This window comes from Lepidochelys olivacea, assembly GCF_965140295.1.
Source record: "Lepidochelys olivacea isolate rLepOli2 genome assembly, chromosome: 1".
NCBI classification, from domain to species: Eukaryota; Metazoa; Chordata; order Testudines; family Cheloniidae; genus Lepidochelys; species Lepidochelys olivacea.
Genome location: NC_140411.1, coordinates 189,662,661 through 189,676,620, shown reverse-complemented (window position 1 = coordinate 189,676,620; position 13,960 = coordinate 189,662,661). Strand labels below are relative to the sequence as shown.

Genomic DNA, 13,960 nt, shown 5'->3' with positions numbered 1-13,960 from the left:
AACCCATTCTGGATCAAAATTAAAGATTAAAAATGGACCCAGTCACCTCTTGGACCAGGGGTTAGAAGATGCATTTAAAAATAACACATTTAATTGAAAAGATGATAAATCATTATTGCAGTTACTTCTGCTGCAGTTAATTTTGCAAAAATTTCTATTATAGACCCTCACTTTTTTCAGATTATCAGAAAATTAGGAAATACTGATAATTCTTGTTAACTCCTGGAAATGTGCTGGAAATGGCCCACCTTGATTATCACTTCAAAAGGTTTTCTCTCCTCCCACCCCACTCTCCTGCTGGTAATAGCTCATCTTCAGTGATCGCTCTCCTTACAATGTATATTTTTTCATGGTTTGTGTGTATATATAAAATCTCCTCACTGTACTTTCCACTGAATGCATCCGATGAAGTGAGCTGTAGCTCAGGAAAGCTTATGCTCAAATAAATTGGTTAGTCTCTAAGGTGCCACAAGTACTCCTTTTCTTTTTGTGAATACAGACTAACACGGCTGCTACTCTGAAACCTGTCATTGAGGAATAGGTTATTGTCATCTGCCCAGAAAAATATTTATTTTATTTTATTAAAGTTATAACTGGAACATATACTTTGCACCCACATTCCATTTCTGCATGAGTTAATTAAGTACACATTGAAACGTTGCTAAGAAATGCCATTGGGCAACAGTGGGAAGTGGCATTGGGCAACAGAAATATGGTCAGCAGTGGGAAGCTGCATTTTCATGTGAACTGCATTAATACCTCTGTAAGACTGAAGTTGAGTCCTATAGTTTATAAACTGTTCAGGATCTAAGCTTTTATGGAATTCAATTACATAGAGGTCCAGAACTTGAGTATAGCCAGAGTTGGAATGCATACTCATGTAACTTCCTGTCTATGTTGTTACCCTGATCCAGGCAGTCACATAAGGTGTGGAAAAGAATAAAATAATTTTGTGGTAGTTTCTTTCTGTTTAAATGGCAGTTCTGGCAGAAATTGTTTAATCAGAGAGGAATCTCAGAAGTAGACCCGCTAGGGTGCAAGTTGAAGATGCAAACTGCAATTTTCTCCTGGTTACAGATGCAACAAATGATATTGTCATTTTGTAACCTAAATATATTGGTTTTCTTTTGGGGGTGACAGTTCCACTAAGTGCGGTGTACTAAAGTTAGTATTTTTCTTTTTGTTACCAGATCAGATCCAAGCAATGAAGACATGAGAGGCCAGTAAGATAAAAGACCTGTCATACATTAACTTTGGCAGTGGATGTACAAGCCCCTGGAACAGGAAGGAAGACCTAAAACAAACAAACAAACAAAACCTATATACAGTGCATTCTGTTGGTTCCTTTCATTATCTTTTACAAGGGCCCAAGATGAGTAAGCTTTTTAGAAAATGTAGTGCATCAGATATGTACATACATGAATTAAATTAAATCTTTGCTAAGTCTGGAGAAAATACTAAAATTAAAATAAGCATCTGCAGTCATTTAAGTTTTATTGTGAAATACAATTTAAGCTTATAATACATCATTTAAATATCCAGTTTTTCGAAGTTACTAATGATTTCTGTGTGCCTGCATAATTTTTTGCATGTCCAAACTTGAGATACCTTTTAAAGAAGACTTTTTCAGAATGTGGATGTGCAGCAGTTCTTGAAAAGTAGGTCCCCATAAGGTGTCTCAAGAAGGGCACTCAAAATCAGTAGTCACTTCTGAAAATCTTGTCTCCTGGTTTTAGCTTTTCAGAGTATTTTGTAACATTGCAAGTTAAAATGTGATATGTGTTTGTTATAAATGATTGCAGATGTTTTTAAGGAATTGCTCATAATGTAATGTATGGTTATGTTGTAATGTAACAGCTGTACACACATTTCTATCAATAAAATATAAGATACACAACATGTTGTTTTTAAGCTGAATTGTGTTTGTCATCGCCTCTTGATGGTTCTCAGTTTTGAATTGTTAACATTTAATCTAAAATTTCCTTTTAATTTTTTGTCTAATTCACTGAGAATAAGAGAACGGAATGCGGTAATAGAATCGAACTTCCTTTGCATAAAACTGTGTTAGAATTACTTCTCTTTGGTAAACTTTCATATAAGTTACACCTTTATGCCTGGCACTTCAAAAAAACTACCATTTAAACTTGCATTTTGAAAATGAAGTTTGTCCACTCGACTAGAACATAATCCTCTTCCTATTGTCATATAAAGTATCTTTTTACGTATCTAATGTGGTAGACTAAACTGTTTAGCATCAAATCCTTGCAGCAAACTAGCTGGATGGAAAAACATCCCAGATAGCAATTTAAGTTGATCTGCTCATGCCTGGGAAATAGATTTTATAATTCTGCTAGGATTTTCTCTGCAGGAATAAAAAATCCAGAATTGTGGAAGGAGGGCACAATATTTAGTACTATTGGAATGTATTGGATATAGTAATGGAGTGAATGGCTAAATTATGAGGGAATGTCAGCACTGAATTCTTACGACATTTTCCCTGCCCCCTCTCGTTTTCATTTTTTGGAGCAAAGAGAACTGCATGATATAGTGGAATAGCTTCATATATTTTCAGTTAATTAAATAGTTATGTGGGAACTAGTACTAGCTCAACCCGTTCATTACAGGCAACTAAATATTCATATAAAAATGTTCTTACTACGAGTCAAAGCTGAAGAATATTTACTCCTGATACTGCCTCTTCTCCAGACAGTACCTATCCTTCATGTCCTGTCTCCATGGCATCAGATGTTACTGAGGGTATGTCTACACTGCAATAAAAATTCATGACACCGAGTCTCAGAGATTGGGTCAGCTGAGTTGGGCTTGTGGGAATTGTGCTGCAGGGCTAAAAATGGCAGTGTAGATGTTTTGGCACAGGCTAGAGCCTGGGCTCTGAGACCCTCCCAGCTATGAATATTATCCACTGTATATTACTAACTTGTTTTGGATCTAGGTAATATATGAATAAAAAAGAAAAACACTCAGCGGGGATGTAATTTTTCTTGGATTAACTATTTTTTAAATAAAATAGTCTCGATAGGCTGAAGTTTTGTAGTTGTAACTAAACATAACATTAAGGGTAAAGTTGTACCTAATGCTGAAAGAAAGTTTAAGACCCCGTATCATATGGTTTAACTAGGTATGTGACTTTCTTGCTTAAAATGTGTCTGAGTTTAGACCTTGATGTTCCCCTTCTTGGATAATGACTACTCCTTAAAGTGCTAAAGTTTACTTTCTGTACTTAGAACTGCATCTTCTCTGTTGTGGGAATCTGCTGCTCATCAGGCTTGGAATTGCTGATTCCCCCGCCAAACTCTCAAAGAAAGGCAAACTGTTACTGCTTTCACTTGCTCCAGTGCAGTTTGCCTTGTGAACTGCATTGATACTGCTCCCCAGTCTTCTGCCTTTATGCTCAGATGCAGATGTTTTTTGCAGCAGCACATTAAGGGCTCTTTTCTTTTAACATTTCTTGATATCTTTTCCTCCTTCCAGCTTGGTCTTAATCTGTAGTGAGAGGTTTTCAGGAAAGGAAGAGCGGGGACTCCCATTTCCTAGTGATTTATTCCCCAAACATTTCAACCATTGAGAGGCCCATTTGGCAATGTCTAAAGACTTCTATTCTTGTGTTTGGATGTGAGCTGCACAACTCCAGAAAGAATTAATGCCAGTATGGTAGGGTTAGGAATTACTGCATTAAAATACCTCCTAAGAGTGTATTAAATTAGTTTTTTATTTGGATGGTCTGTCCCTCTTTCTCCAATCTTCTAAAATTTTGGCCTCTTGTAGGCTGCCATCCTACTGAAGACAATAGTACATGTGTATATGACTTTAGAGAGTTAATCCTTTTATGAAAGCTGTTTCTGTTTTCTAATTACTACTAATTAGACATCTAATTTCTACATTAGTTTGTCAGTTCTGTATAAATACACTCTAGTTACAAAAATGGTAAAATAATGTATAATTTTTAATGATTATGATTATTTGTTATTGCCATAGGAAAAGAACAAGTGAGCACAAAGTGGCAGCCTCATACTTCTATTTTTTTTTATCATCTAGAATTTAAGAAATTCATTACTTTGAGCAGATGTGTGTTAAGAATAAATGTAAATGACTTTGTTTACTATAACTAACAAGCAACGTGGAAATGCTGATGACAGATTCTAGGCTGGCTATCTTGAAGCTAAAGTCAACTGTTAAATGCACTAATATGTCTTCTTAGAAAAAATCACTAGGGCACTGACCAATAAATTACATATTCATTTCCAGCAGGCTTTAATTCCTGGAATGTTTTAATTGCTAAGTGGACTAGAGATTTATGGGGGGATGAAGATGTCCTACTCTCTGCACTCCATTGAGAATGAGCACATAGTGAGATATGAAGTGAGTGGTAAGTTATCATATTCTGCTCTATTCACAGGTGTAAATCCAGAATAATTAACTGAAGGGGCTGCTTAAGATTTATACTGTTGCAACAGAGCAAAATTTGTCCCGAGGACTGTAAATCACACCATTCTCTCCTGTGTCTACGCAAAATGCTGCTGTTGTACTCTTCTCCAAAGGTTGATGGCCTGTCAGTCTTTTACTGCTGTCAGAACACTAACAACATTACTTTATAATGCCAAATAATTAGAATAATGTGTTGTACCATGAAACTCTTAGTGTGTGTGTGTTTAATGCTTGTGAAAGATGTCAGACTAGCAGGAGGTAACACGCATGTATCAGAGAGATTAAAAAAAAAAAAACCTGTTTTAAAATGTTGATATATCCCAATTTTTATTGAAAATCCTGCATTTTGACTGATTTTTAGCCATTAGTTGTAGAGATGCATTGATCTGCTTGGGGGCCTGGATCAACATTCAGTGCCCAGGCCAGGGAAGCTAATGATCCAACCAGCAGACCAAATCCCTTGATGAATCCTAGTCACATGCTATCTGAGGCATGTTGCGCATATACTAAGAAGATTCATCTGCTATGTAATATAGTAGGTCTGATTGGGGGTGTTGTGCATAGATATTATTATGGCTACTGCCTAATCTTAATACAGGACTTCTTCTTCATTATAACTAATGCCAATTGTGGTGGTGGTTTTAACACTATTCTATACCCTTAATATGATGTGAGGCTGTGTAGTACATGCCATGGTAATTTATTTCGTGGAAGCATCTGCAGTGATACAAACTAGTGCTTTATAATTAATTTGCCAATGTTCAGCCAATTAGATTACTATTCATATCCACATGAACTTTTCTAGAGAACAAGTCCTTAGTTTGGTAGAATGGTTCTGTAGGAACAGATAATTCTAGATGAGTTGTTGCTGGCATCCCGCTATAAGATTGAGCTAGGTTTGCTTTATTTCACTTTTCTAATGAAGGTGTTTCCCATGCTATACTAATTTGATACCCATAAATGCCACTGTTCTAAATATTTTTTTACAAAATTATTAATTAAATGAAAGTTATAATACCAATAATTTATAATACCTGTCACTTGAAGGTCTTAGTGTTTTATGAACTATCTATTAAATGTAAACACTCCTATGAGATATACATTATCCCAATTTTACTGAAAGGAACACTGACGCATAGAGAGGCTAAGTAATTTCCCCTGTGACATGCAATGGGCACCTCTGAAAATCAGGCCAAGCTTATTTAGGAACCTAAATATGTATTTAACAGCCTAATTTTAGGCATCTAGATTTGAAAATAGCTTTGAAGAGTAGTAACTACCATATAGGCTCAGCAAGACGGTGACTGGGCAAAATATTATTTGGCCATCTTAAACTACTGTCTCTGCCAAAGGCTGTCATCAGTTTAGCCTTAGTAAAGGGAAAGAAGGACATTGGGAAATGTGGGGAAGGCACCAAGATAGAGTACATGGGGAAGGAGAGGGAAGAATAAGATGTGTGTTTGGGGTGGAATAGAGAAAAGTTCTAATGAGCTCAGAATAGCAACAAAAGCAAATGATTGAGCTAGATGATTGGGCAGGATACAGATGAAATTTAAAAGGAAAAACTGTATCTAAAAAAGGAAATGGATAGATAATAAAATGGAAAATATCATAATGCCACTATATAAATCCATGATACGCCCACACCTTGAATACTGCATGAAGTTCTGATTGCCCCATCTCAAAAATGATATATTAGAAAAGGAAAAGGTACGGAGAAGGGCAATGAAAATGATTAGGGGTCTGAAATAGCTACTATATGAGGAGAGATTAAAAAGATTGGGACTTTTCAGCTTGGAAAAGAGATAACTAAAGGGGGATATGATAAAGGTCTATAACATCATGAATGGTGTGGAGAAAGTGAATAAGGAAGTGTTATTTATCCCTTCACATAACACAACAACGAGGGATCACCCAATTAATAGGCAGCAGGTTTAAAACAAACAAAAGAAAGTACCTTTTCACACAATGCACAGTCAACCTATGAAACTCGTTGCCAAGGGATATTGTGAAGACCAAAACTATAACTGGGTAAAAAAAAATTTAGATAAGTTCATGGAGGATAGATTCATCAATGGCTATTAGCCAAGATGATCAGGGATGCATGCGCTTGATGTCCCTAAACCTCTGACTGCTAGATGCTCAGACTGGATGACAGGGGATAGATCACTTGATGTTTGCCCTGTTCCGTTAATTCCTTTGGAAACAGCTGGCATTGGCCACTGTTGGAAGACAGGATACTGGACTAGATAGACCATTGTTCTGACCCAGCCATTCTTATAAACCAGTAGAGCCATTATTTTGCACTTTATAACAGTACAGTAAAACTACAGAGTTACAAACTACAGAGTTACGAACTGACCGGTCAACCACACATTTCATTGGAACTGGAAGTATGCAATCAGGCAGCAGCAGAGATTCTTCCCCCACCCCCAAAAAAAGCAAATACAGTACAGTACTGTGTTAAATGTAAACTACTAAAAAAATAAAGGGAAAGTTTAAATAAAGATTTGACAAGTTAAGGAAACTTTCTGTGCTTTTTAATTTAAATTAAGATGGTTAAAAGCAGAATTTTTCTTCAGCATAGTAAAGTTTCAAAGCTGTATTACATCAATGTTCAATTGTAAACTTTTAAAAGAACAACCATAACGTTTTGTTCAGAGTTATGAGCAACCGCCATTCCCAAGGTGGTCATAACTCTGAGGTTCTACTGTATTTCAAGAGCTCATTTAGGATTAAATCAAGAATTGATTAGCCAAATCAGTTCGTAATCATGTGGCACAACTTTACCTGCCTACACAATTCTGATTGGCCAGCACTCATGTAGGCAGGTAAACCTTTTTCAGGTACTTCCAAGGTAAAAAGATGGTATTGTAATACTCCGGCTTTACAAACACTCAGGTATCCTTTAAATTCTTATAAGTTAAGAATAGACACTGTCAACCTGGGGGAAAAATTAACACAGAATCAGTACTTGACAACTTTAAAAGTTATCCACTGAGCATTAGATGTAAGCAAGTCAGTGTGGCTGATAACTTTTATGGAAATGACTTCTAAACAAACTGGATTGGTTCCTAAACTAATCCATTACAAGGGGAGGAAAAACACCATTTCCCCCATCTAAAAAAAGCTGACCCATGTTGCAACTAAGTGTTAAGCTGAATTTTGACAGTTCTTCGAGTGATTGCACATGTCCATTCCACTCTTGGTGTACGTGTACCTCATGCACAGTTGGACTTTTTTTCCCTCCAGTGGTATCTGTTGGAGTGGCGTAAGCACCCACTACTGCTGCATGTCACTGCGTGTCTGTATAAAGGGCCCCGCTGCACCAGAGTCCACTCAGTTCCTTCTTACAGCTCAGGACAGTCATTGGAATTACTTGGCTTGCGTTAGCAAGTGCTTTGTGTCCTCATAGTAAATTTATTGTAAATAGTTTTCTAGTTGATTAGTACTTAGTTAATAGTGTAGACAAGATTTTTTTTTTCAGGCCCCAGTTTGGGGTTTCCATTTCTTGGTACCAAAGGATGCCATGGTAACAAAGGCATCAAACCCTGTGTCTTTTGTGCTAGGCTGATGCCCATGAGCAACCCACACTCAAGGTGCTTGAAGTGGTTAGGGGAAGCTCATAGTTTTGATCATTGCCAGCTCTGCAAAGATTTTAAGATTAGGACAAGGAATGACAGAGGAACCAGGCTAAAGTTTTTGCTCATGGAGGCAGCCCTGAGACCTCTGTCAGAGCCTATCTGTTCGGACTTGGCACTGAGTGCCTTGGCATAGGTTAGGAGCGTACCTCCTATGTTGCCTGAAAACGGGCACTGCTCGCCCTCCCCAGTGCCAAAGAAGAGGCACAAGACCTACAGGCAGAGTACTGAGAGAGCAATGTCCCTGGAACCGAAATCCTCAAGGCATGGGGATAAGAGTAGAATGCAGCTGAAACCCAAGCATTCCTCTTCTCTGGTACCACAGAAAGTGGCACCAAGGCAGGTCCTTTTGAGTCTGGGGCTTGATGGAGCGCCTTTCACATCTGTAGTCCCAGGACCATCTCCATACTGACCATGCTGGAGGCATTTCTGGTAGTTAGAGATCGATTGCGCCTTTCAGTACAAGTATTCCCGACAGTGCAGGAGACCACGCTCTTGGTTCCAGCAGACCTAGAGGCTCCAGTTTCATCGGTGCAGCACTCAGTATCGCGACAACTGCCATTGCCTCAGATTCCATGCCTCACAGTCCCATTGAAAGGCCAGCCTGGAATGTTGGCTGTGCTGGGTTCTACTCCGACCTGGTACCGGTCTCCAGCACTATTAGGAGCAGTCTCTTCAGGGAACATCTTCCCCCTCTCCCTCCCATTGATTGTAAGACTCAGCAAGAGTTATTGAAGAGGGCGGTTTCAAGCTTGAGGATCCAGGTGGAGGTGGTTAGGAGACCTTCCCCACCCTTTTTGATATTTTGGCCACCACAGAGCCTTAGTGAGTGGCCTTACCTATTAATGAGGCAATTATGGGTCCCATTAAGTCTCTCTAGCAGACCCCTTCGTCCCTTCCTCCCACCTCAGAGAGGGCTGAATGTAAATATTATACTCCGTCCTAGGGGTTTGAATATCTGTACTCTCATCCCTCCTAGGTTCTCTCCTAGGTGGTGTCAGTAGCCATTGAACAGGAACAATAGGGCCAATGGGGAGCAATCCCAAATCAAAAGATGTGAAAAAACTAGATCTGTTTGGTAGAAAAATGTATTCTACTGAGAGATGCAACTCAGGGTTGCCAGCCAACATTCTCTTTTGGGACATTATGATTTTAATGTTTGGGATTCCATATTAAAGTTTAAGGACATGCTGCTGGAAAATGCTAGGCAGGAGTTCTCTTTTGTTGATGAGGGGTTATCTGTAGTAAGAACTTTGCTGCAGACTGCATTGACTGCAGCAAACTTGGCAGCTAGGACCATGGTTTCTGCAGTGGCCAAGCTCAGGAGCTCTTGGCTACAGTCCTCTGAGCTTCTGCAAGAAGTCCTACAGACATTACAAGACCTGCCCTTTGAAGGGTCTTCACTGTTTTTGGAGCAAACCAACTCTAAGTTCCATGGCTTGAAGGACTCTAGGATGACTTTAAAGTGTTTGAGGTTGTATACTCTGGCCCCATACAGAAAACATTTCTGCCCTCCGCATACCTGCCATTACTCTTCCCCTGCTCCTTATTAGTACCTGTAGAGAAAGAAGTGTAGAGGTTATAGACATAGACCACCTACTTCTTCTGCCTCTGAATCAATGCCTGCTCCATTTAGACACCCAGGGAGTACTGAACAGATGTTTTGATGAGTTGCTTGAAGATGCCATGACAGTCCAGGTTTCATCTTCTCTCATATTCGCAACTGCCTTTCCCAATTCCTCAGTGCTTGGTCCTGCATAAGCTCGGACCAATGGGTATTAAGTACTGTATGTAAGGTGATGAGTCATTCCTGAACTAGAGCCTGGTTAAGTCACATGCGTTGATTGATCATTCTTATGCTAGGTTTCAGCCAATATACAAGTCAGGAGCTGGGCTGGTGACTCAAGGCAGATATATAAGCCTCAAAGGAGAAACAGTAGCTCAGCACCTGGCTTATGGATTGGATGGAGCCTAGCACAGGAATGACTCATCAATGCATGTGGCTTAATCAGGCTCTAGTTCAGGGGTGACTCATCACCTTACACACCTCTAATTTGTTTCTACCTTTCCCTTTTCAGAGACCACTGTCACACGGAGCCACTCCTCCAGAAGGTTCAGGCTCTCCCTCAGGTAGGAGCCATAGAGGAGGTTCCACAGTATCTGAGGGAAGGGGTTTTATTTCCATTATTTCCTAGTCCTGGAAGCAAAAAGAGGTCTCAGACCAATTTTAGACCTGTGCCAGCTCAACAGATATCTTAAAACGCAGAAAGATTTGCATGGCAATTCTGGCTTCTGTTATTCCTTCCCTGGATCCTAAAGACGGATATGCTGTCCTCAGTTTAAAAGATGCCTCTTTTCAGGTGGCAATTTATCAGTCACAAAAAGTATCTCACATTCGTAGTGATACATTCTCATTACCAGTTCACTGTGCTGCCTTTCAGCCAGTCAGCAGCTCTGCAGGTTTTCAGAAAATGTATGTTAGTGGTAACTGCTTTCCTGAAAAGGGCAAGGAGTGCCAATCTGCCCTTACCTCAGTAGTCAAAGGCCAGTCCAGGCTCTGTCCAGTGTACATCTTATCCAGTCAACTTTTGAAGTTCTAGGTCTACTGCTCAACTCAGATAAGTCTACCCTTTGTCCAGTTCAGAGGGTAGAGTTTGTAGGAGCAGTATGGACTCTACTCAGGACAGCTTTCCATCCAGACATGAAATTCCGAACAATTTGATCTCTTGCTGCAGATCTCAAGGCTCACCGAGTCATAACAGCTTGAAATTGTATAAGAGTCCTAGGGCATATGGCCTCATCCACATACGTATTCCAGCAAGACGGACTACATCACAATATCTTAATTGTTGGCTGGCTTCCATTTATTAGCTAAGTTATCACCATTGGAACTTTGTATTGTGTGTTCCTCTTGAGTATTTACTTCTGTAGATTGGTAGGCAGATCCAGCCAGTGTTTGCGTAGGCGTTCCCTTTGTCTGCCTTTAACCTTTGCTAATGTTGGTAACAGATGTATCTGCCCTGGTGTGAGGGCCTCATCTGGATCCCCTCCAAACTCAGAGTTTAAGGTCCTCAAAGGATCTGTCCCTACATATCAATGTCAGAGAGCTAAGGGCTGTCTGCCTAGCCTGTCAAGCCTTCCTATCTCAGGTCTAGGGGAAAAGCCTGTTTGTTCTCACAGACAGCATTGCGGCAATGAGCAGGGAGGAGTTCGTTTTTCCCTGCTTTGTCAAGTGGCAGTTCACCTATGCAACTTTTACATTGCCAGTTCATTCAGTTTGGAAGCCTCTTACCTTCCAGGAGTGCTGAACGAGCTGGCAGACTGCCTAAGAGGAGTCTAGGATCATTTATGAGTCACTCTGTCTGCCTGGATGTAGACAGACACATGTTTTCCAGCAGTGGGGAATCCCCAAATAGACCTATTTGCAACCAAAACCAAGAGGAAATGCCATCAGTTTTGCTCCCTACAAAGTCACAGAGCTGGTTCCATGACAGACGCTCTCCTGGTACCCTGGTCAAACAAGCTTTGCTATGCTTTCCTCCAGTCCCACTCCTACATAGTGTTGCTAAAGATCAAACTGGACCATGCCCGGATTATACTAATAGCCCCAACGTAGGCTGGCAGCACTGGTTCTCCACTCTACTGAATGGGTCAATGGAGGTTCCAGCTTCGCTTCCACTGGACCAAGACTTAATCTCCCAAGATTATGGTTGACTGCTCCCCCTGAATCTGTGGGTGCTTCATTTTAACAGCCTGGGGCTTCCATAGCTAGATCCTAAAGAGGAATTTTGCCCAGAGCAAGTTTGCAATGTCTTGTTAAATAGCAGAACACTCTCTACCATGTCTACTTACATGTCAAAGTGGACGCTTTTTTCCATCTGGTCTCATGAAAGGACTATCTGTTGCACTTAAAATAGCAATTGCTTCTATCAGGGTCTGTTTTGCAGCAATATCCGCTTTCCAGCCTTGTGGATATCAATTCTATATTTTCTAATGCTATGACAATCAGATTTGTGAAGGGTCTGGAAAGGTTGTACCCTCAAATGAGGGAGCCTGTCCCCCTTGAGACTTGAACCTAGTTAGTCAAGGCTCATGGGGCCTCCATTGAAGCCTCTAGCAATGTGCTCCTTGCTTCCTCGTTAAGCTGCATATTCTGATATCTGAAACACTTTATGCCAACGGTTCTCAAACTGTGGGTTGCGACCTCTTTTGAATGGGGTTGCAAGGGCTGGCTTAGATTTTCTGGGGTCCAGGGCTGAAGCCCGAGTCCCATTGCCCAGGGCCGAAGCCAAAGCCTGAGGACTTCAGCCCTGGATGGTGGGGCTCCGGTTGCAGGCCCCCTGCCTGGGTCTGAAGCCATTGGGCCTCAACTTTAGTCCCCCTGCCCAGAGCAGTGAGGCTTGGGCTTTGTTCTCCTCCACACACACCCAGGACAGTGGTGCTCGGATGGGCTCATGCTTTGGTCCCCCTCCTGGGGTCGTGAAGTAATTTTTGTTGTCAGAAAGTGGTCGCAGTGCAATGAAGTTTGAGAACCTCTGCCTTATACAATCTTTTTTTAAGGATAAAGTATATTTTCACCCTCATCCAAGATTTCTCTCAAAAGTGGTATCTAATTTTCATATTAACCTGGTGATTTTCTTACCTACATTTTACCCCAGATCACTTGCCAATAGAGAGGCGCAAGGCCTGCACACTTTCAATGTTAGAAGAGTTTTGGTGTTCTACAGAGACAGGACTCAGCAGTTCCATTTGTCAACCCAACTATTCATGGCCATCACAGACAGACAGAAGCTGAAGCTGCGTATCTTAAATAGAGTTCCCCGCAGTGTAGACCAGGGTAAAATAATTTTACTCCACTGTAAAATAAAACTCGAGTGAACTATATTGAATCCTCTAATGTGCCAATATTAAGCCTTCTAGAAATTATTGGCTCATGTGATAGTTTTCCTTTGATTCTAGAGAGGGAGTTGAGAGGAAGGGATGGTTTGTGGTTGTGGCATAGGATTGGGGAGTTAGGAGCTCTGAGGTATGAAACACTTCTTCAACGTTGCCTTCACAAGCACATCATACATAAAATAAATATTTAAGAATTCACACACAGTTTCTCCCTGGGAAGAGGAAGAGGGAAAGAAAGAACCACACATGAAAGGATGTTAGTCACATACATCAATACTTCCAGAAGGTGGTAGGATGTGTGAGGGATATGCTAATAACCTGAATAGAATCTAGCTTCAATTTATGGCTCTGCCACAGACTTCCCATATGACCTTGGGAAAGTCACTGAATCTTTCTGTGTAACAGTTCTCTATTTGCTGAATGGGAACACTACTTTGTATCAGTTGGGGGGTGGGATGGTGGATTTTCAAAGGCCTAAAGGGGAGTTAAGTGCCTAATTCCCATTGATTTTCCTAACTCCTCTTTGTGCTTTTGAAAATCTTCCCCCTTAGGAGCAAGCTGCCTGAGGCAGGGATTATCTTTTACTATGTGTATGTCAGGCACCTGGCATGATGGGTCCTGATCTCAGTGTGCGTCCCTGGGTACCACTAAAATAATTTTAGGAAACAATTACCAGAAGTTTGAACTATCACTATTGTTAGAATACTCTTTAAATCATTGTCTCATCTTATTCTTCTCAACTTTGTATAATCCTTGTTGTATTTGCATCAATGATTGGATCATGATGATAACTTAAAGTTGTACAGAAAATCTTAAATATTGTGTAGGAGACGGAGACATTTTCCAATCTTGTAAAACCTTTTCACACCAGTAGAAGGGCACTCTTTACTTACCCATGGACACAAATTATGATTATTAAGACAATTCTGCTTTTCCCTGCTAAATTTTTGATGATTGAGTTTTTTTTAAAAAGTTGA

The 13,960-nt window shown here is 40.3% G+C and overlaps 1 protein-coding gene across 10 annotated transcripts in view; it reads left to right on the top strand.

Moving 5' to 3' along the window:
* ARL6 (ARF like GTPase 6) overlaps positions 1-1,897 on the top strand; it is a 44,174-nt gene extending 42,277 nt beyond the window's left edge. For all 10 annotated transcript variants that reach the window (XM_084625238.1, XM_084625237.1, XM_084625245.1 and 7 more), the window contains one exon: positions 1,191-1,897. In XM_084625238.1, coding sequence (XP_084481364.1) covers positions 1,191-1,216 — 26 coding nt within the window. In that variant the 3' untranslated portion in view covers positions 1,217-1,897. The remainder of the gene's footprint in view (positions 1-1,190) is intronic.
* Positions 1,898-13,960: the final 12,063 nt, after the last annotated feature.